Here is a 27,502-nt window from a genome sequence, read left to right as displayed (position 1 = left end):
TCTTAAAGGGATGGGAGAAAGCCTGCAACAACTGCGGCTTGTTAGGAGACAATGAAAATATCATTCATGAACCGTAGTGCTAAATACCTTCCTTATTACAGCAGATTAGACGGGAGACGCTCACGTGTGTAGTGCGTGTCCAGTGTGGCTGGGTCTACCAGGGGCTGACTCCGTTACACAGCCTTTGCCCGGACAACCAGCAAGAGAAGAAGCTGGCAGCCAGGCAGGCAGCAAGCCTTTACCAAATTCTACCTTAAATGTCAGTTGACTTTGGCCATTTTGATTTTGATTTCTATCACGGTAGCGCTCTGGAGTCCCCAGCACTGAGCAGGATCATTAAACACATCACTAACGGAGCAAAAGGCACGTCCCTGCCTCCGACAGTCTTCTGGGTCATGGTGAGCCCAGGCTGAGGCAGCATGGAGCCCACCAGCACTTGCATCCATCTCAGCTTGGGCCTTGTTTCTGGGCCCCTACACTACTCAAATCTTCTTATTTCTCCACTGCTGGTATGGGTTTCCAAATGGGTCCTTTAATTCAATTATTTGAAAGCATCTCTGATGTCTTGACAACCTAATTTGGTCTCCTCCAGGTCTTTCAATACCACGTGCGGGAGAGCAGCAGGCACCATCCCGCCCACGTGATGCGCTCGCAATGCAAGTCGCTCCAGCTCTCTGAGCACTCAACTCAATTTCTATTTGAAAGGAAACATGAATACTAATTAAACAGCCATAAGGGCACAGAGCAGATAAATATGTGTTGCAAGAGAAACTGGAGAGACACACTCTGAAGTGGAGCCAGAGAGGGAAGGAGGCAATGTGTCATTGTTTTTGGTGGCACAACTTCAGAATAGTGCTCATCACTTAAAATACTCCTATAACCAACCACACCTGGTGTTACACAAGCGTGTTGGACTTCCTTTACTGCCTTAAAACCTTCCTCCTCCTCCACTGCGACATCCATGGCTGCCCTGACTTCAGTAATACACATTTGAAACAATATTTTGCTCCATCTGAAGGCCGGGTAAAGCAGTATTTACATGCTAGCTTCCAGCAAACGCCTGTGCCAATTCCTCTGCAACTGAGCAGCCCTCTGGGCTGCAGTCGGCAGACTGGAAGGATAACAATCATCTGAAGCATAATCTTTTCCTGCCACCTCTTAGATTAAAAAAAACCCCAACACCTCCAATTTTTGACTAACAAAGAAGTCATGAGAGGAAGTCATGGTAGGAAGACTGGATTGCAGAGAGTGGCCCTGCCTCTCTGTTCAGCCCTCTGCAAACACAGCAGAAATCTACTGGTTGAGCCCCTGCTCAGGTTAGTTTTAAGCACAAAATACTCTGCCCTGCTTTGCCTGCACGGACAAGGAGCAGCTGAAATCAGTGATGCTGTTCTGGATGTACTTGGGAAGGACAGAGCTACAGAGATGCTCTATATAACATAGGCATTTCAAGACAGAAACGGCGAAATCCCACTTGAGCTTTGGTTTTTGCCATCAAAACCAGCAGTTTGGCCCTGCCAGAGTTCAAGGAGGTTTGGAGGAAAAAGAAAAAGTTCCCAGTCTGGGAAGAAGAAAAACGCAGACTCTTTTAATATTCACAGGTATAGCCTGGCAGCACCAATGCACACGAAATCTCATTTGAAACTCGAGGGCTGCCATAACCGATCATCCTATTGCTCAGTCAAGCCTGGAAACACGCCGCCGGCTATGGCCACTTCCAGCTGCTTTGCCGGGATGGGAACACGCTGCCCAAGCTCCCAAGGACCCGGCCAGCTGCGCAGCACCGCGGCCTCCACCGCGCTGGCATCACCTTCAAGGAGCATCCCCCTTTGTGACAGGCACTTGGGGATTTACTGATGAAGGTTAAATGCTTTCAAAGTGGCTTTGTGGACTGAAATCACCTGTTTATGAAGATTTAGGTTTTTTAAAGGTACATTTCTAGGAGTCCGTGTGACTAACTGCAGCTGGGAAGGTGATGCTCACATTGATGAAGACTTTGTAAACTATTTGTCACTGCAAACGATGACCAGTGCCTTCTCTTCCTATATTCACCTCACTGTGACTACAGAGCACCAAACTGAACAGTGATGAAATGCAGAATGGTCCTTTGTTATGGGACTAAGGATTTGGGAGGTTTCAGTTCAATCTCTTCCTCTACCATAGATTTCCTGTGTGACTCACGATAGGTCACGTAGCATCTCTATGCTTCAATTCCTCATCTAAAAAATGATATTGCTGCTCCATCTCTTAGGGCTTTGGGGAGGATAAATCTGTTAGCAGATAGGAAAACGTTCACAGGCTGGTGGTGTTCGCTGCAAAGAAGCCAGTGAAAATTAGGCAGCTGTGATAACCGAACAGGCAGGTAAGCACAGAGGAAAAAGAAAGAGGGAAAACAACAATCTCCCCGTGCAAGGAGCGCTTTCTAAGCTTGATTACAATAAAAATGATTTCTTTTACACCCACACAGAAACCTTCAGGACCTCACTGTTATTTCCCCTCGCGCAGCCCTCTCCAGCTCTGACGAACGCTGTGCTCCTCTCGGCCTGGCCCCCAGCAAACTTGGCAGGGGCAAGTCCCAAGCACAGCCCCGGGCACGGCTTGGGGCTGGCATGCAGCCCCCCCAGCCCCCCAGCACAGAGGGGAGGCCAGAGCGTTTAGTCTGCCGGGTGCATTCCTGCGCCCTGCTAAAATAAATACAAGATTACTAATAAAGCTCCTTTTCCTCACTAGCATCAGCCAGAAATGCCAGAGTTATCAAGCGGCTCCCGAGGACGGCGCAGGGACAGGGCTGGAGGGACCTTCGGGGCTGGAGGAGTTTCTTGCTTAGACAGCTCTGGCCGGGAGCTGTGCCCGGTTTGGTGCTCGGGATTTTCATTTGGGATGCTGAACTTGCCTGCTCTCCAGAAATGTCCCAGGCTTCCCAGGGAAACCCCTGTACCTTCCTCCATACCCACGGTCTGGCACGCTCTTAGAAAATCTCAACATTTTTGCTACAGCAAAGTTTTAACAGGGGAAATATTTTGCCAGGGAAGGAGGAGGGAAAACAAGAGCAAACCCCACAAACTGTTATTTTTCTGCTTTGCAACCAGCCTTAACTTTTATATTTAGTCCCAGCTTGCAACACCGTTACAGCCAGTTCCCCTGGGGCACATCCATCATTTTCAACCTATCTGGAATCTGCAGGAACTTTTTCCTGAACATTTCTGAACTTTTCAAATCGTTTGGTGGGAATTTGGTTTTAAAGCTGAATACTTGTTTGCATTAAAGCTCTGCCAGTGGGACTGGCCTAAGGGTCGTACTGGCTGAGTGCATGCAGAGGTTTGGGCTGGGACTTAGACTGCATTTTTTAGTCCTGCTCATTTCAAAATCATCACAGGAATCTGTGTTTGTAGCTGTAGTTCCCTCAACTGATCTGAAATGAAACAAACAAAAGAACCCCACTGAAAGCCAAAACCCAGTCCATCTGATTTTGCAGAACTTTTCAGAACCTTGAGGGGAAAAACAGAAAATGGCAAAGGCTGCTCAGAGGTTAAGACTCGGGGAGGATCTGAAGTCTTGTAAATCCTTCTGCCCCTTTGAGCCACAGAATTCAGTCTGATGCTGATACTGAGGTTCAAGGAAGAGCCAGGAGCCAAGCCTGGAGAGAAGACTGCTGGAGCGGGCTCTCGGCTGCTCCCCATCCCACTCACAGCCACCAGAAAAGGTGCCACATTGTCCTGAGCCTTCCAGGCTTCGAGGGGGCACATGCAGAGCCTGTGTCCAAGGGCAGTGCTGCATGAGACAACTTGCCATCCTTCCTTACAGAGTCCTCAGGTCTGAGCTCATAGGGAAAAGATTCAGCGGGGCAAGTGCCTGCACATCGTCTGTGCTCACTTCCTGCAAACTTCATAATAATAAAGTGATACTCTATACTGTATCCCTTTTTCCATTTCACCCTTCACTGGATTATTTTATGCATCTATTCCCACTGCTAATTCAAACTAATTAAAGTATAAAATAGAATAATTTGTGCAATTTCAGAGCTCTCCTCGCCATATTGTGAGTTATGCTTCTTTTTTGCTAGTGCCCGGTGTGAACAATTCCCCTCCTCACTGGCTGAATAGCCGCCAAACTCATTTGCTGAGAAGACAAACTATTACAGCAGCGTAGGAAGGGGGGAAGAAAAAAAGTTTTAAAAGCTCTGGTAGAGAGAAAGAGGAATCTGAGGCTTGCTTTTAAATTTCATAGCTGAGCACTGAGTGTGAAATTTCAGATTTCTCCTTGAAGTAATTTTCTCTCTTGGGAAGACAGTTCTCTCCGTCTCTCATTGCTCCTGTAAAGGACAGGAGACCTGTGTCTGTCTGTGCGTCCAAACATGCAAATCCTGCAGCAAACCCACAGCTCTGCAGCATTCCCTGCATTGCTCAAACTCAGCCATGAACATTAGCATCATCCACAGAGATGCATCAGAAACCTCAGCTTGCTTTCAAGATGGAGTAGAGGTGGTGGCATCAAATCTGGAGGGATGTTAGACCTTCCCGCAGCTATTGAGGATGCCAACTGTCCCCTTACAAACACCCGATGCACTGGTGTGCTGAGAAGGAGGAGTTGTGTGTGTGTGTACGTGCACGTAAGGGAAATTCTGGAAATATTTCAGGACTGCGGTTGCTTGCCTGAAAATTAAACAATAGGTCTGTGGAAGAGGAGGAATTGGAAAGGGAAGCAAATGCCAAACCAAACACATGGGAACCCTGTGGCTGTGACTGGCAGGGGAAAAAATAGACTAATACAAAGAAAAAAGAAAGCAAAACAAACCCTGAAAGCAAACCTAGCAAGCACTTGAAACAACCAACCATATGAGCAATGTCTAAAATAAAACTCATTTAGAAAAAACAAACCCACTGACCCCGATACTGAATTTTTACATTGAGGCATTTTTTACCACTTCTTCCAGGAAAGTTTACTTTTCAAGCATTCGTTACCTCAAAGACTTCTGCATTTAACTCCATACCCTCGAATGCTTGAACGTTTTGTGTTTGTACATAAATCTCAGCAGGCTGCGGGGCTGGAGGAACATACTGGAACCAGCCTGGACACCGACACATCAGCCCCGCCGTGGCCGAAGCTCTGCGCGTGTGACAAATGGCCTGCCAGCAGGGCAGGAAAATGAGACAGCATGCTGTCCCACCTGGCCGGGCTGGGGGGTTTTTTGGTCAATTGATGTTAATTAACACATCCTTCTTGTCAGGTAGATATTGTTAATGATCTCAGACAAGTTTTTAGCTGAATTTCTTAATTATTCCTAATTGACTACAGGGAGGAAAGTGGAAAAAACCTGCATCAACTCATGAATTTTAGGAGAGTGTGGCATGAGCAGGCGGTGGTGGAAGAGGATGGCACAGAGCTGGTGCAATCCTCCCCGTGGAGCACAGCCCTTCCTTGAGGACAGCAGCTCCGCTGCAGCAAGGACCGCACTGCTGCGGGGGGATTCTCTCCCCATCCTGCGCTCCCTCTTTCGTCCCCCTACTCTACTCCTTCTTTGCCCCAGCTTACGGCTATTTCATGCCTTTCTGGCAGCGGTGGTGGAGGAACACACGTTGGGCAAGTGTGTTTCTGCACCGCGACGTGCTGGAGCAGCAGGAGGTCCCAGCCAGGCTGGTGACACCGAGGGTCGCAGCAAGCCCCCGCCAGGCAAGCCGTGCACGGGGCCGACGAGTCCTGCTGCACCCGCAATTATCTGGCGCAGGATGACCGGGTGGAGTAGTTCATGGGAGGCAGGATTTTGGACACCTCTGGTGGGATTCAGCTGAGCCATTTTCCCTGTCCCAGTGGTTCAAACTTTGCTAAGATTACGTCCAGCTAACTGGCTGTTCAACTAGCAGATAATGTAGTTAAAAATTTAATCAGTTCATTTTTTCCCCTCTTGATGACTCCAGACCCTTTTATCCACATCTCTTGCATTTTTTATTGTGTTTTCTCAGTTCTTTTCAGGACACCATCAGTATTTACAGCCTCGCTACTCCAGAATTGATGGACTTCCTTGTTTTTCTCAGCCCTCACTCCAATTCCAACCTCTTCTAAATCATCCGGGCAGCCCCTGCCTGCCTCCCTCTCAATCAGCATCCAGAAAGCTCAGTCCAAAGCAAAGCAGTTTTCACAGGACTTAAACATCTCGGGGTTATGGGACAGGGAGCCATGCAACAAATTATCCTCAGAGACTCCCACAGATCTGCAGCTCCTGACACAGGGGCATTTGCAAAGCAAATATTTCACAGCTAACAGAGCAGACTAAAAGACAGTTTCTTTACCTAAAGCCACAATGATGTATATTGAAGAAGGAGGGGGGAAATTTGCTCGGTGGAAAAGCAACAGGTCTGAGCGAGCTCCGGCAGCGCTGCCTGCTCCCTCTGCCCTCCGCGGAGCGAGGGGCCAGGAGCACACACTTGCAAGATGCTCATAGCCAGGTCAATACTGGTCATGCTGGTCACCAGTATGCTGATGCACACACAGTAATGATGTCTAGAGCACTGCTCCTCACTGGCTGAGAGACAAGGCTGGGATAAAGCGGCTGCAGGCACATAAAACGGCCCCTTCCACCTCTTCCATCCAAATAACCTTCAGCCTCCCCAGCGCAACCCCGGCAGCGAGCGCTGGCCCCCTCCCAGTGCCCGGGGGCCATCGCTTACAGCGGCAGGCACCGGCTCTGCCCTCCCCGCTGCTGTGCCCTTCTCGCCACGGCGTGAGGGGAATCTTTAGGGGCCGGCATTAATCTTCGCTGCCTCCCACCAAGCAACGGGCGGGAGCGCAGCTCTGCTCATAACACTCTGCATAAGGGTCTCTGAACTACATCAACCGGGTATAAAAATGTCACATCAGCCACGAGAAATCGCTCAGGTGCTCTAGGGAGTGCTCGCTTAAAAACAACAAAAAGTCAGCTTGCACCCTCTAAACCCTCCTGGCCCCCCCCTACGGCAAGGTTACCCTGCAGTGGGCACGGAGGGGCTCAGCATCGTGCACGGCTCAGCACCACGCACACAGGCACGCCGACCACGGAGCATTTGGTACTCGGTAGAGGAGCACAGGATTCCTCAGTACGTCTCAGGCTACAGAGGTCCATGGCCCTCTGAGCTCTGCTGTGCTAATTGATGTTATCTGCATTTCACTGGGTGATTATGTGTTATTATTTCTACGACAGGAATGGTGAGGTTCCCAGTCACAGAGCAGGATGCTGCTCTGTTACATACTGTATAAAAACAGAATGAAATCATCCCCCTGTGGCAGAATTAACCACCAAAGTAACTATGGATGAGCTGAGAGCAGCAGCGTTTCTGAGGCAATGAAATGTGCAGGGATTTTGGAGGATGCTTATGAAAGATGAATTTTGCATTTACAGTGTCCTGGCCAGGTATCTCATTAGGAAGTTGCGGCTTCACCCATCAGGGAGCAGACCCACATCGCGTGACCTCGGCACTTCATCAAAGTATTTTACGTGATTAGCACAAACAAGTAATGATCATTAGCTGAAAAAAGTGTTGGAAAATAAAGAAGGAAAAATACGTCTTAGTACGGTGTGGCTGCAGGTGGGGAAGAGGCAATGAGAGGAGGGGGAGTGCCAGCTCTGCGGTCTGGCTCCTCTGCACCCATTGCTGCACCCTGCACCCACAGCCTGTAGCTGCGAGAAGTCCCTGCAGTCAGGGCTTACAGCTCTGCACTTGGGAAGGGAAGAGACCTGTTGGGCCACGTTTCTCTTCACTAGCGCAGGGATATTCCTTCCAACAAGCCTTGCAAGTATTTTGATCACGCTGTTTTAAATTTCGTGTTTATAGCCCTTGATTAGGTGGTGAAATCTTTTGGAGACGGCAATCCCTGCCCTGGTGCCTGCCATGCGTTTGATTGAGCCTCCGCTCGCTCCCAGATTAGAAATAACAAAATTTGTTCTTCTATCAAGAGCTGCAAAAATCTTTGGCCCCAATTCTGCTGATGCTTATATAATCTCCATGCTGAAGTATGCCCACCATTTCTCACAGGGTTAGCGTGCGATTGCTGAAGGTGTACGTGGGAGCCAAGTCAAACCTGCTGCCTGTGAAACCAGTGCTGCAACAGTTTGAACTTGCACAGAGAGCAGATAACAGCGAGTAAAAAGGGGTTGCAGCCTTGGAGTCATAAAATTGCTCTCGTCCTACAGGGCTTATTTAATTGAAATGCACTGAGCTTTCATACCTTAAAAAAACCTACCGTCTCCCTGACGCACAGACAATTAATGCTTCAGGACTGAATTATAAAGCCACTTTTTCTCAATATAACCAGCACTTTTCCTGTAAGCCTCAGTCTCTCCCTCTGAAAGCAAGAAATCGGAGAAGATTTTCTGCACATGCAGGGTGGTTGCTGTGGGCTCCATGACAGACTCACCATTAAAATAGGCAGATTTTTAATCTGGGGGCTCTTGGTGGCCCCACAACATTTGTCACTGGGTTTGCCCTGCATTGCCATTAACCCCTCACTGCTGCTCGATCGCTGGGGGCTCCCAGCCCTGGGTGCACCCTCACGTCTCACCATCTCAGCAGAGGTCAGCGAAGCAGCCGACGAGCCCGTCACGACAGCAACGCTACCGATTCCACTTCAACGTTTTATTTTGTGGGTTTTTTTCCTGATAGGAACTGTTAATTGAATCTGTCTGCCTGTGAAAAACAAGAGGCAGCTCACGCTGGGCACTGGCTGAGGAGAGCCATGGTGCAAGTCCTCTCGCCACAGCCGTGCCGGTCCCTCCCAACGCCGACCACCCGCAGCACCCACTGCTATTTCGGTCGGAGGGCATGGCGTAACTCTGTCAGTGCCTGGCAGTCCCGCTGCTGTTCCCATCCTGGCACCCCATATTGCCCCGCTAATGCAACACGTCTCCATCTTAGCAGCACCTAGCGCTATCCAAGCCTCGCTCAGCTTGTGCGCAGAAACGGTGTTTGCTTGCTAGAGCAATGCTGAGAAATGAATTTCTGCTTTAAACCGTCAGGGTCAGAACCGTTTCTCTTCTGCCATGAGAGCTATTTGAAACCAGGTGCAGGGGGAAGAGAGCCTGAAAAAGCTCCTAATAAGCACTCTTAAATCATGTGGTTAAAGAACTCAGAATAAGTGGCTGGAAGCAAAGTTTCTTTATCCTTCTCTCCCCCGGACTGGGCTGTGCAACTGTTGCTTCTGTGCTTTGTGGGAGTGAAATCAAATGTCAAATATTCTGTTTTGGAAGAAGTTGGCAATGAAACATGAAAGGCTCATGGAGAGCTCAAAAGGACTGCGGATAAATTGGAGCGAGGCACAGACAGGGCTGGGACAGGAGCCAGGGGGAGTGGGGAAGGACTGTGCCTACAACCACAACTCCAGATTTTAGTATGAAGCGACTACTTTCCCTAATGCATTTCAGCATAAAGCTGATCCTAGCTGCTGCTAGCACAGAAGGAAGATGGGCTTCATACCAAAATGTTACATCTACTGTTTGTTGGGAAGCATCCACACATCTCGGTTTATTCAGCATAATCACTGTCCAACACAGAGCATCGCGTCTCATCGCTGGTCTGTACCTAACACCACAGCCGCAAGAGCTCAAGACCTGCTACCGATCAGTATTGGGGAGCACGCATTTCTTATTCTGAATTCCACAAAAAAACCCCATTTTTTGAAAGATGTGTTTTGACATAGGCGTGTATCCTGTTTCTTTCTCAGCAGATATTTAAAATCACAGGCTGTGGACAATCCTCCCCCAGTACGTTAACATGCAGCAGATCAACGTTCAGAACAGCTGCTCTCTGTGTCATTTTACTGTGGCAGAATTTCATTTTGTTCCAGATTTCAAGACTTCAGAATACATTTTTACTGTATATTCTCAGTACTTCTGAGGGCACTTCCCACCATTTACAGCCTCAGCCCTCTGAAGCTGGTGGACCTTTCTCCTTCTCTTGGTACTGACCCCTTTTCAATCATCAGGCTCCTTTATATAGCACTCAGGAAAAAATATATTCTCCCCTCCACTTTGCTGAACTATCGCATTGCCAGGATTAGGGCAGTGGGGTCACACGAGCTGACGAAATCCATACGTAACGGCACGCTGGGACTTCTGGACCCAAAGCACGCATCTCTACAAGGGCAAAAGGCAAATCCGACAGTGAGTCCTGCAAGGAATGAGGGACGGCGTCCTCCCGCTCCTGGAGTCCCCCCCAAGGCAAGTGCTTTGCCAGAACCATGGCTGGAAATGGAATTAACATTCCAGGAATATTCTATTATTTGCTAAGTCTCTTCACATCTTTTTGTTTCACAATTAAGCAAATTAGCACTTTGATGAATATTAAGACGCTCTCGCCTCATAAAAGATGAGTTGGAGGCATTCCCACTGGATTTTCTTCCTAAGGAAAACAGTTCCTCAACTGTTTGAGATACATGTTGGATCGTTTCCTCCCTGGCACGAGCACAAGGAGCACGTGGCTCCTAGAGAAAATGACCACAACGTTAATTTAATAAAATAATTCAATTTCAAAGTTTGCGTAGATCCTCATTATTACCATCTAATCCAAGTCCAAGCTGGAATGGGATCCCAAATTTGTGGCTGTTCATGGCAGTTTCTATCACTGAGTTGCTATAACAAGCATATAATGCCTTCTTTAACCACAGGGATTTATTCAGTTAAGTCTTTTAGCAGGGAGAAGACTTTGCACTCTTCTAAACTATTTATTCCCTGGCTTTAAATAACTTCATAACCAAGCTAAGCATTTGCCAATTTTTTTGTTTTGCTACAGGTTAGCAAAACACTTTTGCTGGCTTTGGGAGGAGCTGTAAGCTCCCTAGTGCAAGGCGAGCTGTTACGATAGCTGCTCCCTTTCTACTTCCATCAGTAGATCTTCGAGCACTTCACATTGATACCTCTACGTAGCATCTCTCTTGGAGCAGGTGGGAGGGAGGACAAAGTTTTGTTTACCAGCAGTCATGGAAAGCTGTCAGTGACCAGAGGGTTAACCCAACATAGAACAATTTAATAGCATCCAGACCTCTTCAGATGCAACCCTTCTCCTGTCTCCACCACCCACAAGGCATCAGCTCTAGTAATCTGAATTACACAGTCGTAAGTAATAGCCAATAAAATGGTCAACAGAGTCGGTGAACCCAGAAGTCTGCCTTAATGGTAGGGACTGCGTGTGTTTTCTTGTCTCAGAGAAGAATAGAAGGTCCCAGATTATTTACATTGTGCTGGCTCGCCTAAGCAACAGACTCCCGTGGACCGTCGGCCATAAATTCCCATCATAATCATTTTGGTTGTGCTTTTTTGGTCCGGGATGGGCACCACCTCCAGGGTGGCAGCAGAACTGGCACGGCAATGGACGGCACAGTGCCGACTCGCTGTTAATGTTGCTTGCAGAGCACATACCCACACCATGCTTGGTCCCGCCTCTGTGCACTAGCATCACTCACTTGCAACCACTTAAAATATACCGGTAAATAAATAAATAAACAAAGCCATCATAAAGGATGCTCAGACAAAGCTATGCAAAACCACAGCCTGCCAGCCTCGCTGCAGGGAGTGAATCTGGAATGCTTGCGGCTCAGGATCTTGTTACCTAGGCAGGGATGGTTCAGAGCCCCAAACCACATTTCCTCCGCGGCAGCTCAGCTCAGCTTCCAGCACCTGCAGACAAGAATAAGTGGGCACAACATTCTCCCCTGTGCACTGATGACAATCTCTGGTCGGCAGCAGATAAAACTGAGCTTCTGCTGGAGTTCCATCTACCTGTACCGATCCCGGCACCATGGGGCTCAACACACAACCTCAGCTCCGTGTGCTCCAACAACACACTCCTTATGGAAGGAAGCCACAGCCACGGAGGTATGGAAACAGACGCCTTACCTGTCGCTCCGACATGACGTATAGATACTTCTGATCGATGGAGAAGGCCATGTCTCGAAGGACTGGGCTCCCATCCTTGAAAACTGTCACCATTTCATACTGAATTCCACCATGGGGAGGACCATCTGCTCGGATCTGGAAGAAGCACAAACAGATTACAGGTGATTTCATAGCCGCCAAATTCCGATTTTATTGGGGGTGGGGGTGGGGGGGGAGGATGAGGTAGGAAAAGGAGTCTAATTCAAAACCTCAGCTCGCAATCTGGAGACAGAGCACAGAGCTAGCAAGCAACAGGCGGGCGCAGGAGTTAAAGCAAAGGCTCCTTCTCCACTGAAGTTGATGCGATTTCCCCAATCCATGAGAAATAATGAGAAAGTTTTGCTGTTGCAAGGGGAGCACACAGACTGTCAGTGTGCTGTGACTGACCGCGGGCATTCAAGAGTGACAAAGATTGTAAACTTTTTAGATTCTCTCTAAAATAAGCCTGAAGGAAGACCACAAGACTCCACAGGCAGCACAACAAGGCCAAGATACAGCCGAGATTTTTTTCTTCTCCAGACGCATAAAGAATGAGACTCAGACCATCTCCATCACCTCTTGCTGCCACAGAAGCCTCCGACAATACCATCTCTGCCTAAAAATTTGGAGACGCTGCTGCCATCCCATTACTTTCAAATTTACAGGATTCAGCAAAGCGAAACCAGTCCAGCCCGTACCGCTGAGCGAGCAGAGAACTAACATGGCAGCCACATGGCCCGTTCAGTTTGACAGGCTCCCAGTATCCATCTGCCTCACCAAAAGACAACTCCCTGTTCCTGCAGGAAAACCTGCCCAACCTGTGACAAATCCCATCCCTGCCAGGAGCGGCTGCTGTTGAGGATATGCCATCTCTTCCAGAAGTTAATAATTTATGGCCTTGGGGGCTGTGCAAGGGGAAGGGAGGAGGATAAACAAACAATTTACATTATCTTTCCTACCAGGATTTGCATATTTGGATAGCCATTTGATTGCAACATGGTGTCTACATAGCTGAAAACACTGGCAGCCGTCAGGCAGGGAGATGAGAGCAGCCAGGCGAGCCAAGGGCTCGGTGGAGCCGCTGCCGGCCCCGTGGCTCACAGCGACAGCGATGCTGTTAGGCGGGGGCCAGGAACGCGCTCTGCGCGCGGGGTGTTGTGCAGCACGTGCACGCTGCCCTGCGAGGCGAGGGATGCACGGGGGACCGCCCGTCCCTGGAAAAACCTCTTATCACAAAGATGCCATCTGCTGCAGCCTCATGCCGAGCTGTCTTGCTGCATCCCGTTTTGCTGCTCGATTACTCCCTGCCTGGCTGCGGTACGGAGGAAGAGGCACGAAGAACCGGCTTTGGACAAGTCTAAGCCTTCAGAAGAGGCAGGATGGAGCAGCAGAGAGGGACGTCTATTTTTTCTGGTTCATGTCCCCAGGAGGTAAGAGAGCAGGTTGTTAAGCATCTTAAGATTTATCTGAGAAATGTGCCACCCCAGCTGGAAATACAAGGATATCTTCACACTCATAGAGGAGAGATGCTCCCCTGCACCCTCCTCCAAATAAATCCTCTTCTTGGAAAGAGCCCTGATGCCTCCTGCCATGTAAAGCATGCTGGGTACACAAACACATTTATTTTCTGGATTTCTCTCTTTTCTCCTTTCCTTCTCAGTTTTAGTGATATAAAAGAACATCAGGTGTGAATCTGAGTGGTCTGGTTTAACACCCATAGCCAGATGCGGGGAGACTCTGGCAGGATTAAGCAGGCAGCCCAAGCCTGCCTCAAAAGCCCTGAACTTTCAGAAAGGAAAATCCAAAAAAAGGCAGAAGGTCAAATCCTTCTTCAGTTGCACCTGTGCGAATTAGGACACTTCACTGCCTTCAGGAAATACTGAGAACTAGAGGCAGGTTGAGACCAGTATGAGGCCAGTGCCTTGCTAGGTGTTGCAAACCTGAGAAACCCGCATTGCCTCCGGAGCCACTGCCCACGCATGCACCACTGCCGTCTCCCGCACCAGCCTGCACCACAGAGAGAGGGACAAGGCTGCAAAATCACCTGAGGAATAAATAGCAGGGACACTGGGCTGTCAGGGACACACAGCCGCTTCCATGCAAACACCTGATTAATGGCCAAACGGGAATGGAAACACCGGACATGAAGGATCAGCAGCCTTTGTGAAAAACAACTGTTTTTCAGAGTTCCCTCGGGGCACCAGCAGCTCGTTAAATTGAGCTTCTTTCTAGTAATGAGGTCAGACAGGGCTAATAAAGAGAGATACCACTGGACAAGCCTCGTGCAGGCCAATTCCAACTGGGAATTGCGGCTTTGGGCTGGAGACAGCACCACGTATGTGATGGCTCCTCCAGCCTGGAAAAGCGCTTGGAGCTGTGCCTGGCACGGGTGTCTTAGGACACAGCCAGAGCCCTGCACAGGGTGCTGGGTGCTGCCTGCACCCTCCTGCCTCCCCCCATAGGGAAGAGAAGCAGCCTGGGGTCTCTCACCGACCCTGCTGATGGCTCCATGCTGCTCAGAGACCACAGGACAAGAGGAGAGCAGAGCCCGCTGATCTCCTGTCCCGCACGCTGTGGTGTGTGTTATACCCACGCGGGTATCCCACAGCCCCATGCCCAGGACACAGTGCCCGACATGCACCCACTGACACCAGGATGCTCCACTGCTGCTCTTCCTGAAGCTTTGGTTTCCATGACAACAAACGATGATGTCAGAGAAGAATGATGATTCCTGTGAACGTGGAAGAAGAAAGGGATCATCTCCACAGCAGGAAGCTTCTTGGAGAGAGAAATAATTCCTCTGCCTAACTTACAGGTGCCCTTCCAGTGCCAAGCAGCTACTGACCCATCACTAGAAGAGCGGTGTGGTACCAACCCTACAAGTCTGGGCTCAGCCCTGAGCCCGGGCTCCAGGCACAGCGACGCAGGAGAGGGGAGGAGCGGGACGGGGCTGGGCTGCTGGTGGTCGTGTTTCTTTACATCTTCCTAACTCTACCAGGTTTTCTTCTCTCACGACACAACAATGGGGCACAGGAAGGGTGTAGGAGAAAGACAGGGAGGGAAGCGGTACAGGTCAGAATGGGTGGCAGCGCAGTGAAACAGGGAGCAGGCACATACAGGGAGAAGCACGTCGGTGCAATGGAAACCAGAGGTGTCCAGGATCAGAGACGTGTTCAGCTACCTGAGAGACAGCAGAGACTGGGAGGACAGATAGCAGGCTCGCACACTTGGACATGAATTGGAGAAGTCATTTGGGACAGATACAGTGCTTTCCTGGATCGCTCTTGATGGATGTTTACAAATATAGCTTGAAAAGTGCCTAAACGACATAATCTGCAAATCCAAATATCATCCCTGGCTCAGAGGACGCCGGGCCAGCGAAACGCCCCATGTGACGGAGCAGAATGCTGCTCAGTCCAGGGAACTGCAGCCCTTCAAAGGCACGGTGCAGATTTACGTGTCTAATGCCTCCACAATACAGACTGCAGGCATAAGCTCTGCATTATCTTAAGAGATTAGCAAAATACCATATTGTGTCACGTATATGTTGCAGTGTAGCACCCGTGTATGAGCCGTTCACGGATCTAATATGACATGAAGCTCCAACATACCTTTTGTACTAAAGTTTCTCTGAGGTATTTTGCCTAGCCTATGCCAGAGCTCAGATACATCTGGATTCCCTTCCAGTTCCTCCCAGCAGGCTGCCATTAGAAGACATTGTATCTCTTTGTAGGAACTTTCCATGATTAAATTACCTGTCTGGTTTCATTATGAGTGTTTCAAGGAGGCTGATTCATGATGAAATGCCCGGTGCCAGAAAAAACAGCTGAATAAGTCCCTGCACGAAGGGACTGACTCCCCATCCCGGATCCTAGATGCAAGGCCACCCGTTAACTCCTCAAGAACTGCAGCTTCTCCCCACACACGCAGGCGCCTGATGGGAGATGGGTCCCAAAGCACCTCGCTGCTGGCTGCCCCACTCTGCACGAAATGGCCCGTGGAGGCACGGGATGAGCTCCTGAAATGATGCTCTCGGTCAGGAGGTGCAAGGCACTGGCTGAACGTGCTTATCTTTGTATGTAACGGTGATAAAGTGAAAAGCCCAGTCAACCCTGGCGCCTTAGGACTGCTCCTTTCATGCTAGGATTTCTAGCCCTTCAGGGTGAATACTATCAAATAATATTTCATTCGTGTAAAATGGACGTTTCGAGTAGAACTGTATCAGCTCTGGGAATGCGCACTGGAGCGTTACTGCATCTACTGCCTGAAATAGAAACCAAAGACAACAAGGAGCAGCCTTCACTGCCAAGGTGCATCTTTGCAGAATTGCCACTTTTCTGCCATTTACGTCTGCACATCTCAGCTCTTAGGCACTTTCCATTAAAGCTTCCCATAAAGCTCTAGGATGGATTTGTTGCTTCAGTGCTGGAAATTTAGCAGAAAGACTGTTACTGGCAGCAGGTTTCTGAATCAGGCTGGAGTGCAGTATAGTTTAAATCACCTTTCCCTACCTCTTTCTGTTTGTGGTTCTGTGGGGTCTTTCCTACCTAGACCCGGTACTAAAAGAAGTTTCCAGAAGCAAGAGACTCACTAATGCAAAACCTCCCCAAGACAGGACAAGATAAATAAATATCAGTCCAGATTTTCTGGGTGTGCCTCCGCCAAGCAGTCTTTGCAGAAAGGCTTTACTTTTGCTAATCCAATTTAATTAAACTGGGCTATTCTACATTCACACCACACTAAAAAGGAGGTGAGATGCACGTGACGACCTGCCACTTTTGCCGTCCCCCTCACGAACACCCTTTCTCACAGTATCATTTTACAGGGTTACCCATGCTGGCATCTGCCTCTGCCAGCCAGAGAGAAAAAAGCATGGCAATCTTTAGGAGGGGAGAATCCAGAATAGAAATTGCAAATCTCTATACAAGAAGTTTCTAAGAGGCCTTCAGACCCTGTATGAAATTCTTCTGGAGTAAAGCACCCCTTAGACTCCCTCAGAGCATTGCTGATGTCAGCTAACTCTTGGTGCTCAGGGAGCTAGGTCGGAGCCATTTGCAGGTCATTAATAAACCCCAGGGAAGCCGAGTGCTTTGCTGAGGATCATACAGCCAGTCCGTAGCCTGAACCACTGGATAGCATCCCTCCCCATGTCTCCATCTGCGGGAGAAGAAACCCAGCCCTGAAGAACTGGCTTTCCCTGCACACACCTTCTGCAGGCAGGAACACCACGAGTGTGTTTTAGCTCACTGCTCTCCACGTGGGAAGTCTCCCCCTTGAAATTAAAGTGAAATAGTAATCCCATTAAGTATCTCACTTTAAATCATAGATATGTCCGTAAGTTAATGACAACCCTTACATGCACATTCAATTCAAATCAGCATATCCAATTAACTTCATTACCTGGAGGCTCCCTCTTATCCCAGTCTCCTCCTCTCCTGTCACATTTTCTTTATGCATTTTTCCCAAATTAGGATGGAATATGTCTGTCACGGTGGGCATCACCTTTATTTTTACCCCAAAGATAGCACAGGGAAGCCTTGATAGATGGGTTCAGTCCAGAAAAGCCTTCACGATGCTGTCAGGCTGAGTGGCTTGTAGCAAAACAGCTTCTCAAGACCAAATGATCTGGTCTCCGAGGGAGGAGAAAATCCATCCTTTCCAGAATTACACTGTTTGACTAAACATTAAATACACTCACTAATCCCCACTGGGGTTGCCCTTACAAAACTCTACAGGATCAGCTGAGGAGAAAAATCAGTTTGGTAAAGAGCTCGTCGCAGTGAGCTTGCTAGCGCACAGGCATTGGAGCTGCATTGCAACCGAGAGGGTTTTTCTCAAGCGCTGCCTACCAGTACCATCACCATTCCTTAAATTTCCGCAGACATAGATCTTTCTTTTATAAAGTGCCAGAGAGGAGCCTAGAGCAGGGCAGCTGCGGCCACCAGAGCGATGGGCAGCAGATCCGGCCGGGAAGGGAACAAACCGGTGGGATCAGCGACAAGTAGCCCGGTGGCATCACACCAGCATCTCATCTCACGCTGCCCCTGGACACTGCTCGAAGACTCATTTTCAAGAGGCAATATCGAGCAGTGGGTAAGTCGCTGGCGCTTTGGTGCAAGAACCCAAACTCTCCCCACAGCTCCTCCCTCCCCTCCAGCGAGGGCCGCACAGGCGACGCTGCTCTGCCAAGTCCTGGTGTTCACATTTACTCTTCCTTTTGAACTTCAGAGAGATATGAAAGCCCCATCCAAGCAAACCCAGCCTCGCATTCCAACTTCTCCCTCCTGCTGCTGGGCACAATACAGACAAAGCATCAAGGCAGCGCAAAGCCAAGACCGCTTTCTCTGCTCATGTTTTCTGAGTCCTAATTCCCTTTTTGGGAGACACTTTCGTCCTCCATCCCCTCCCTGAACTTAAGGGAAGCTCCAGGTGCAAGGAGACAGAGCTCCTCTGTCCCTGTCTCGCTTGGATCTTGCTTTTCCCAATAGATTAAATTGCTGGTACCCTCCACTCAGACGATCCCTCGTTTCCAGGATCTGCAAACGCCTCCTGCTTGTGTGGCTGCATGCCTGCATTTATACCTTCAAAGGGGATGGGGGAGAGGGAATCAGGCGCCCCGACACAGGTCTGGGGAGCAGGAGGTTACGTGGGGTCGGCAGCTGTACAGCCCTGCGTGGTGCAGGGGGAGGCAGGGTGGGTTCGAGCCTGAGTTTATTCTGATCAGGCTTCATGACCCGAAGTATTTATAGATCTGAGGTTTCTGCGAATTCAATACTCATGTCAAAAATGTCTCTGTGTATGTATCTTTCACACCCACATGTGTTTCCCGTCTCTTCTGCTTGGGAAATGTTAGCTAAGCATTCAAAGTCACAACCTGGGAATCCGCAGCTCCCCAGAGGAACCACGAGTCAGAGGAACTGCTGGGCTAATTGGGGAAGAGCACAGAGAAGCCCCCCGGGGTGCCAGGCAGCTCTGCAGGGAGGGGAGGCTCATAGTCTGCAGCACTGGCACCCACATACGCTGCTAAGCACAAGAATGCCGACCCAGCAAACAAACAAACCAACCCAAATTAACTCGCACTTCCCGCATCTCCAGCACTAAGGGTGGAGAATTGTCCCTATGAGCAAGGCTTTCTTCCTAGCCCTGTGGGACAAGAAGGCTGCAAGCCTGCCCAGCATCAGCACATGCAACTAAAACAAAGAGAGACCTGAACGCTTTCAATCTTACCGTTTCGAAGAGTTTGAACCCATCTACAGGGAAGGCAAGATAGGTTTTAAAAGACAGAACAAAGAAAAAACCACCCTTCCTTCTGTGCTAAAGCTCAAGCCACAGTCAACAGGCTATTGTACCAAAGCTCTCAGCTGTTTCAGCAACCCCGCCTGTCCCCTGGCTAACGGCAACCAGTTGCGATGCCAACGTTCAAGGTACCGCTTTGGGAGTGCGCCTAGGAGGCTGGGCACTCGGATCTGCCGCAGGGAAAAGAGTTTCCACAAACACAGTCCTTCCCATTCACAGGTGGAAAGAGGAGCTTGGAAGAGGGATCCCTTGCTGCCTCTCTGCTGGCTTCTGGAGGTGAAAGAAGCCAATTCCTGGGCTGAAGCTGCAGCTCAGACATCCTAACAGGTACCAGTACAAAACCTTAAGAGAAGATTGCCGCTGAAGCTGTTCTCTCTCTCTCCTAAGCCTTTATTACCTTCTTCCATCCTTCTGCTCCCTCCACCCTTCTGGAGAGCTGATCCTCCAAGATAAAACAGGGAGGATGGTACAGAGGCACCATGCAGAGACTAATCAGCAGCCCCCATGTCTTTAATTTATTACTGCATGAGAGGCTCGTTTAGAACAAAGCTGCCAGTTCAGAAGATCATTCCTTTAAAAGACTTTTTATTTGAAAAGCTGTCAGCTCACACCTTGTCACAGCCCTACTTGCAGCAGCAGAACTTTAATAACATGCCACCTCATGCAAATGAGCTGCTAATTAATTAAGTAGTATTCTTCCGGCGATGGATTCCTTAGAATCAAATTTGGGTAGTCTGGCTGGCTAGGTTGTACTGCTTTGGATGGTGCTTTAAATCAGCAGCATTACCTTTTCCTTGAGTCCCAGCACTTGGGTGGATTCCCACCAGGAGGGAAGCTCTCTCCCGTCCCTGCGCCCTTGGGAAGGCTCAGCACGCCCCAGTGAATCAGCGCAAAGCCACGCTGCAACCCAACCCCTTGCACGGCACAGACCAGACCTAGCTTAGCTGAGAGCAGTAGTGAGATGAAAAAAATGATTGAATGAAGTGCCCAGAAGATTGCCTTCTCTCCTGTTCAGGAAAGCCAGTGTAGAAGAGGGCCCAATTCAAAAGCAGGAGGTTGAGACTATTAACTCGGAGGGCTCCAGGGATCAGGCTGCCAGGCAGGGAACACTGCAAAGGAACAGTGCTCTTTTTTTGGAGCAGTTGTTGCAAAGAGACAATTGCTGGGGGTTCAGGGCTATCAGCCTTGCACCTTCCACCAGCATCAAAGTACAACCCATTAAAGGCGGAAACACTCAAGAGCGTCCTGTGGATTTACTCCCCAGAAGGAGGACAGCTCGGGGCATGTCTGCAGCATGGTACAAAACCTATTCACTTCTAATTTGTCCCCTAATAAAGAGCCACAATGTGCAATGACTTCCCTTTCCTTTTGTTCAGCAATAAGCACCCTTCTCCCTTTACATTCCGGTATTATTTTTAAAGAGATGGCTCAGTGCTTCTCTGGGAAATGGGAATCATTAAGTTAGCAGCACTTTGCTGCTTGCAGGCTTTACATTTTGGCACTGAGCAAGGAAATCATCAAAGAGACTAAGTATTGGCCTCCAAGAGAAAGGAACGAGGTAGGTGTTGCTATATCACAAGGCACTGCACGCTAACCTTTCTGCAATGTGCTCCTTCACCCTCTGCCATTCTTTCCTTAACTTATCCCTGCTTCTCCCACTTTGTGTGACTTTAATCCAGCTCCTTCCCTTACAGCTGGGAAGTAAATGAAAGTACAGGCGAGCAAAGAGGACGACAGCTCCAGGAACAGGCAGAGGTTTTTTTTTCCTAAAGCATCCTCTTCTACATGGCACTAGCGGTCTTTAGCAGGGATGCACAGCCGGGTTAGCTGGGTGCAACAGGAGCCCTGCTTGTGCAGAGAAGGACAGGCTGATCCCAACTCTGCCCTTCAGCCCTCTGGGTGTTACAAATGCCTGGGTCATTCCCTGGGCTTTTCCTCCTCTTTGCCCTGAGCCCATAGCTGGGCTCAGCGTTAGCAGGTGCCCGAAGGGACTCACGAGCAAGGACAGAAGAGAGGCACGCCTCGTCGTTTGCTGCCTGCAGGACACAATTAGTGACGGAGGGGGTTGCGAGTAGCATTTTGGGGAGCGAGCAATAGCCACAGTGAAGGAAAACAGGACACAGTGCTAAGCCTAAGTCTTCTGTGACTGACAGAAAACATGAGAGGAAGCACAGAGCTGGTATTGTTTAGGGCGACGGAAGTACTGGGTATCCGCTCAGAATTGCTTGTCACATACCATTTGCAGCTTTTCACCAGTGTCCCCAAAATAGCACCGTATCTGTGTTATCTATCCACACCTCACCTGTGCCCTTCCAGCTGAATAATCCTCCACAGCTCGGTGTCAAGCTCTCTCCCCACGATCATCCTCCTACAGCAGTACATTTCACAGCTGAAGGGATTGGTCTTGCTTAGTTTGTTGACCTTGAGTGGCCATGTAAAATGGAATAAAAAGCCACTTAGACAAGATTGTCTAATGTGGAGTTTCCTCTAAATGAGCAGCAGTGAGTCGTGATTCTCCCCAAGGAGGAAAAAACTAAACGACTGTCAAAAATTGTCGCATGAAAACCCTGTTTCTCCCAAGTCACAGCTTCCAGCTGATCAGGTGGGAACCAGAAAGTTCCTCAGGAAATATTATTCTCTTTCCTTTTCAAAAACATCGTGTAAGTAATATGTTTCAAATTACTTAGACTTCATGTCCAACACCTCCCGGGAATGCTGCAACACAAGCCAAACTGCGAGCCACTGAAGGCCAAAACCCAGAAGGAAATAAAAGAATCTAAATTTTGTTATCTTTTGGTTTTACAAACTTGTGGAGAAATCCTGCCTGGTAGTTTTGCAATGTTTTAGGTCAGACAGGAGTGATCAGGTGAATGAGGAGGCCGTGCGTATTTTTGGTTTCACTTGTGCATGCAGAACCAGTCATGTGTTACTGATCAGATCTAACCTTGCTCGGGCAGAGGATGTGAGAAAATTACAGAGCACGCAGCTTAGCTTAAATCCCAGGAAATGAGGCTCTCCCACATCTCCTGCTGCTCTCTCCCAGGCACTGGCCAGCTGCGGGGAACATCACACACCCCTGGGTTACAACCGCTGCAGATGCCCAGTGGGCAGGCAGAGGTGCAGATAGGAAACGAGTATTTTCTAGTTAAGGAATGGGCCAGAGCAAAAAGGAGTCTAAAGCTCTCGCCAGCCGGTGGCTGACCACGCCGTTCGTGCAGAGGCTGAATTTTACTAAAGCAACAGCCTTGCAAGCGAGGTCACTTAAGGACGGGCAGAGCCACAGCCAAACTGGCACTGCCCCACGGCTCCCGGAGGGTGGCCGCGCCGACAGAGCTCCCGGCTCTCTCCCCTTCCCTGCGCACCGCGGCAGCTTGGCTCATCGGTGTTTAACCACCTACCAGGGGATACATGCTCTGTGTTTGGGTCTTGTTCATCACCAGGCATACGGGAGCTGGACCAAGCGTGGTTTCATCAGGGAAGGCAAGACGCAGAACCAAGATGCAGGACGAACAGCCGGGCTGGCGCCCTGCTCAAGGACATTTGCTTATACAGGGCCCTGTATTGGAAGCGTTAAAGCCTCCTGATAGCGTTCAGACAAGCATAAATCCACGGGAGCTGAATCTCTCCTTATGTTTTCCTGTCTGCTCATTCACACTCAGATCTCCCGGTCACCGGAGGCTTGAGGTAGCTCACGTTCCCGGCATGCGTGGCACACGCCGAGGAAGACTGCTTTTGCCCCTGTGAGCTGCTTCCCAAATGCTATTCTGGGGCAGATCAAGGATTAAAACAAAATCTCTTCCATCTCTGCACTGGAACTCACTAAGCCTTCAGCATATGCCCTTTCCAGCATCTCAGAATTAATGAGCAGATAAGCAGATGAACTGGCTCTGAATAATCTGTATACGCAACACATGTAATGCTGCTGAACACTGCCTTGAACACAGCAGGGAGATTGCTGGGCTCAACGCACACGTCCATCCCAATCCGTCCCCGTCTCAGGAGAGCTGGTCCAGCTACCGGGCACACACTGCAGAGCTGGAACAGCATAAAACACTCTGCTGTGCATCAGGCTAGAGAGGAAGGAAGAAGCTGATGGATGGATCAGCTCTCTGGTCCTCAAATGTCCAAATTCAGAGTTAAATTTCAAATTCAGCTAGGGAAGGAGAGGAACCTGAAGGAGCTTCGTGCTCCACCTGTAATCTCTGAAGCAGTCAGGATGGTGCTGCAGTCAGTACTTGGGAACTGCGTTTAACACTTGAAGCATTTTGCAGCAAGCATGCATTAACACAGCCCTGCAGAGCAGCAGCGAGCTGCAGCCCCGCGGAGCAAAGCCCCAGCCAAGTTCTGGCAGCACCACCCAGGGACAGGCGGGCAAGGAGCTCTGGACTTCCCTCTTCACCTCATTCACAGTGAAAATAAATCACAAAAGAGGCGAGCAGATGTGCCCAAGGCCATGCTGCTTGATGCACACAGTGTCCTTGGTGGCATACCATAGGGTCACTCAAGCTGATGCCACAGCTCTTCCTTGGAGGCCACGGATGCCATTGGCATGTGAACACAAGAGCAGCTACAGCACCATAATAACAACACGGGCTGACCCGGGCAAAGCATACCAGCAACATTAGACATCCCCAGACTGGGAGGAGGGAGGGAAAGAGGGGCCACGGCTAAAGGGCTGGAACTGAAGAAGATTGTTTTGGTGCGTACGAGCAGCACATCGCTCCGCAGAGAGACTCTGAACGCCTTAGTCCAGCAGGACCCAACCAGTCCGTGCCTGGTTTCACGCTGAAAGGTTTTGCTTGTAGTTTCCTCTGCACGATGAGGTGGAGCAGATCTGCCCTAGAGCTGTGAAACACCGCACTAGAAGGACCGAGGCAGCTCTTCCCCCAGGCCCCTGCTTTTGTTCACACACCAGCCAGCACAGCTAATCCCTTATCCTGCCCGTGGCCCAAAATCAACATCATGAGATAGGTTCAGGCTGGGGTCCATGGATGGGAGAGACAAAGCTCCACCACATTACTGCTTTCGCTTCCATAATTGACCTGTAGATAAACACATGGCTTCCGCCTTAATCCCCTGCAGCCTCATGAACATCAGCAGCGCTAAATTTTTCATGTAATTAAGAGAAAAACCCTAATCCAGTGTAATTAGCTCCCTGATTGCCAACGTCAGGCAGAAAAGCACTGTTTGAACAGCAATTCAGGTCTAGCTGGTTAGGCAAATACTGTGTGTGTGGTTCAGTAATTTAACACTGAAACAACTTCCCCTCTGCTGTCCTTACAGGCTTGCTTTCCTAAACAGTACAAAGTGGTTTCATAACTGCAACAGCCCTGATATCCCTGAAACTGCTGTTCCACCAAGCTCCGGTTATGTCCCTGAAGGGCTGGTCATGAAACAAGCCAACTAGTTCCCCGAGAACCACACCAGTTGCTGATTTTGGAGTGGTCCCCCACCCCATCCGCACCCTTAAGCGATTGCCACCAAGTTATTAAGACTACACCACCCGTATCTGCCTAAACTCAGGATCTGATAGTCACAATTAAGATCCTGATGGAGAAACAGTCTCCTTGTGAGTGATGCTCAGCACCGCCACCACAACACGCCGGAGCTGGAGGCGACAGCAATGCTTACAAGGAGTTTTACGGTGTAGGTCAAAATTCATCCCAGCTACTGAGCCTTTATGGATTACAGTGGTATTTTTCTTTTCCATTCATATGCACGAATGCAAAATTTTAAGAGTAAAATGTTAGAAATTTAGGAAGTGGAAGCAGATGGGAGAGGAATAGAGAACGAGGAGGCAGGGAAACCAAGAAAACACGGCTAGAAGATACATTCGCTTAACCATTTAATCCATCCCCCAGCAAAAAGGAAAGGATCTGAACTACTTAAGCCACTGTCAAATATTTCTGTTGTCTTTTGAAAACTCGCCTGTGATAGAAATTACAGACTACTCCAGTTCTCAACTAGTTACATCTTTCATATTCAGACTTAATATCAGACAGTCTCCTGAAATACAGCATTTGAAAGCAGTATTATTCTAGGAGGTATTTGTTGGGGTCTCTCTAAGGAGGATTTTAACCCTCATCCTCGGCTATGTTACAAAGGTTTTGTGGTTTTGGTTGGCTGTTTTTGGAAAAAGGCATTAGTCTCTGTTTTGCTAGTTTTGGTTAATGTTGCCGCTGTAGAGGCCAAATTTCTGTGCCTGGGAGATTGCAAAACAACCAGCCCACCTTCTATACGGAGAAAGCTGAAAAGCATTTCACAGCTTCAGCTTTGCAGACTGAATTCTTACAGAATACTTGTTTATATGCTGTGGCAGGCGAGAGCCAACCATGTATGTTTTTGCAGCTATAACTCTTAATTCTGACAGAGGCCACAGGCTGATGAAAGGCGGGGGGTTGTGCCTGGCTTTGCCCATGTTTGGGCTCCAGGCTCTGGTCTCCCCAGCGCTACTCCTCTCTCCCCTCCGCATCACACGGATGGTCTGTAAACAAACCAGCAGTGAGCAGAGCAAGCTGCTCCTTTGTATCAAAGCCAGGGAGATTTCTTTATACAAAAATGAGTGAAAATTTATCAACTCAAAGCTCCTTTTAAAGAGAAGCCCCTAAGGAGAGCAAGCCCAGATGCTTGCTTGCATTGCATTGGTAAGCCAATTCCTCTTTCTCCCTCCCTTCAAACACACATTATTTTCCATGCAAGGCGCTGTAGATGAACTATCGACTGCAAACAGAGCCTCCTGGTTGGATGGCAACACATCAATATGGATTTAAGCGAGCAGCAATAATATGGCACAGTTTGGTGCTTTGCCATCGTTCCCTTTACACAGGAACAGCACTTGAAGCCAAGCAAATGACCTTCTGCTTAAATGCCTCCCAGAGGACCTCCAGCCAGCGAGCCCCTGTCTCGCAGGCGCCTGGTGACCAGGTTTCAAAAGACAATGCTAGAAATTGCACGTCTCCCTCCTCTTTGCTCTGGCTCAGGAGGTGGGAACCTGCAAGCACATCCCGAGTCGCATTTACAACCACCCAAACCGGCGATGTGCTCACGCTTTCCCTTTCTGACCACGCTTTCTGCACCAAGTCAAACACATGGATGGGGACACTTTGGGTAATGCGTTCCAGATGGGATATCACGTTTGCACACTGTGGTTGTCAGTGGTCACAGTGATGCAGGTGTATTTCATTCTTCTGTCTCATAGCAATTATTCCAGCTTTTAGTCAGCTTTGGGGAAATTCTTCCTGCCAAAACCCCCAGTATTGAATGCCAGCGACACATGAGTCTGTGTGTTGACTGGCCTGTGGTCTCTTTGCCTTAGATCCAACACAAATTATTCTCTCCATCGCTCACACCTTCCCAAAGCAAGGCATCTTAAAGGCCTGTGGAGAGCCGCTGGCTGATGAGAAGAGCTGTATGCAGTTCCTTAGGGGCTAGCTGCTTTTTTTTGCTCGCTTTCCTCATTGCACATCCAGCAACGTACAACTGGCAACGCAGTCCCAGGTCGGCCTGGCAGGAAGCTGGGACTGAGGCACTAACTGAGTATATGCAACAGCCACCCCAGCGTCTTCTGCTACCAGCTCACAGGCGATAAAGCTACATCAAAGCTACATCCCAGTCAGCTGGATATTTTCTCAGCCACCATTTCGCCAGAGGATGGTGGAAGTGTCTCCAGACAGACCCAGGAGTCTCGGGCGTCTCTGCATTCGTGTTAATGAGCACTGGCAGGAGATTTGCAGCTAGTTGGTAAGAAGTGTCAGGGGGTGGTGAAGGGGGCAGAAAGGTGTTGGAAGGAGAGGGAGCTGCTCAACTTCACCTATAGACAGCTTTTAAATGACCTGAAGGACAGCATTGTGTTGTGAGGCTACCAGCTTCCACCCTCCTACCCCCAGAAGCTGAAGTTTCTAACAAGGTAAGTTATTTGAATTGCTCTCACTAAAAAGAGACCACGCATCAAACGCTTCTAAAGCTTTTAGAGTAAGAGCTATAAACTAAGCCAAAACCCCCAAGAGACAGAACTGATATGGAAAGCTACCTTCCAGGACAGATTTTCCCAGCGACTGAGTGCTGGCAACTGCAGCAGCCTCTTTGCAACTATAGCATGATGCCACTGTTTATTATCAGAGGAGCTAAGTTACTTCTTGCCCTTCTCTTCCTATTGCACCAGAACTAACACAGTCCCCCCCCCATATCCATACATCTGCATAATGTAATCTGCTAATGATTTCAGGCCTCATATTTTGTCAGTGTCATGATTTATTAGTTATGTCATGGTTTGCACTCAGCTGCAAAGAAATCTTTCAGTGACCTACAACCATGAGACTCGAATTGTGC

General features: G+C 49.2%; 1 protein-coding gene across 1 annotated transcript in view; it reads right to left on the bottom strand.

Annotated features, from left to right (window-relative positions):
• The window catches only part of PLXNA2 (plexin A2), a 175,018-nt gene that overhangs the window by 89,523 nt on the left and 57,993 nt on the right, over positions 1–27,502 (bottom strand). Inside the window, 1 exon segment of the mRNA XM_050911214.1 lies at positions 11,861–11,995. Coding sequence (XP_050767171.1) covers positions 11,861–11,995 — 135 coding nt within the window.

The sequence above is a fragment of the Gymnogyps californianus genome, chromosome 27 (genome assembly GCF_018139145.2).
Source record: "Gymnogyps californianus isolate 813 chromosome 27, ASM1813914v2, whole genome shotgun sequence".
NCBI classification, from domain to species: Eukaryota; Metazoa; Chordata; class Aves; order Accipitriformes; family Cathartidae; genus Gymnogyps; species Gymnogyps californianus.
This window is presented reverse-complemented; position numbering and strand designations above follow the sequence as displayed.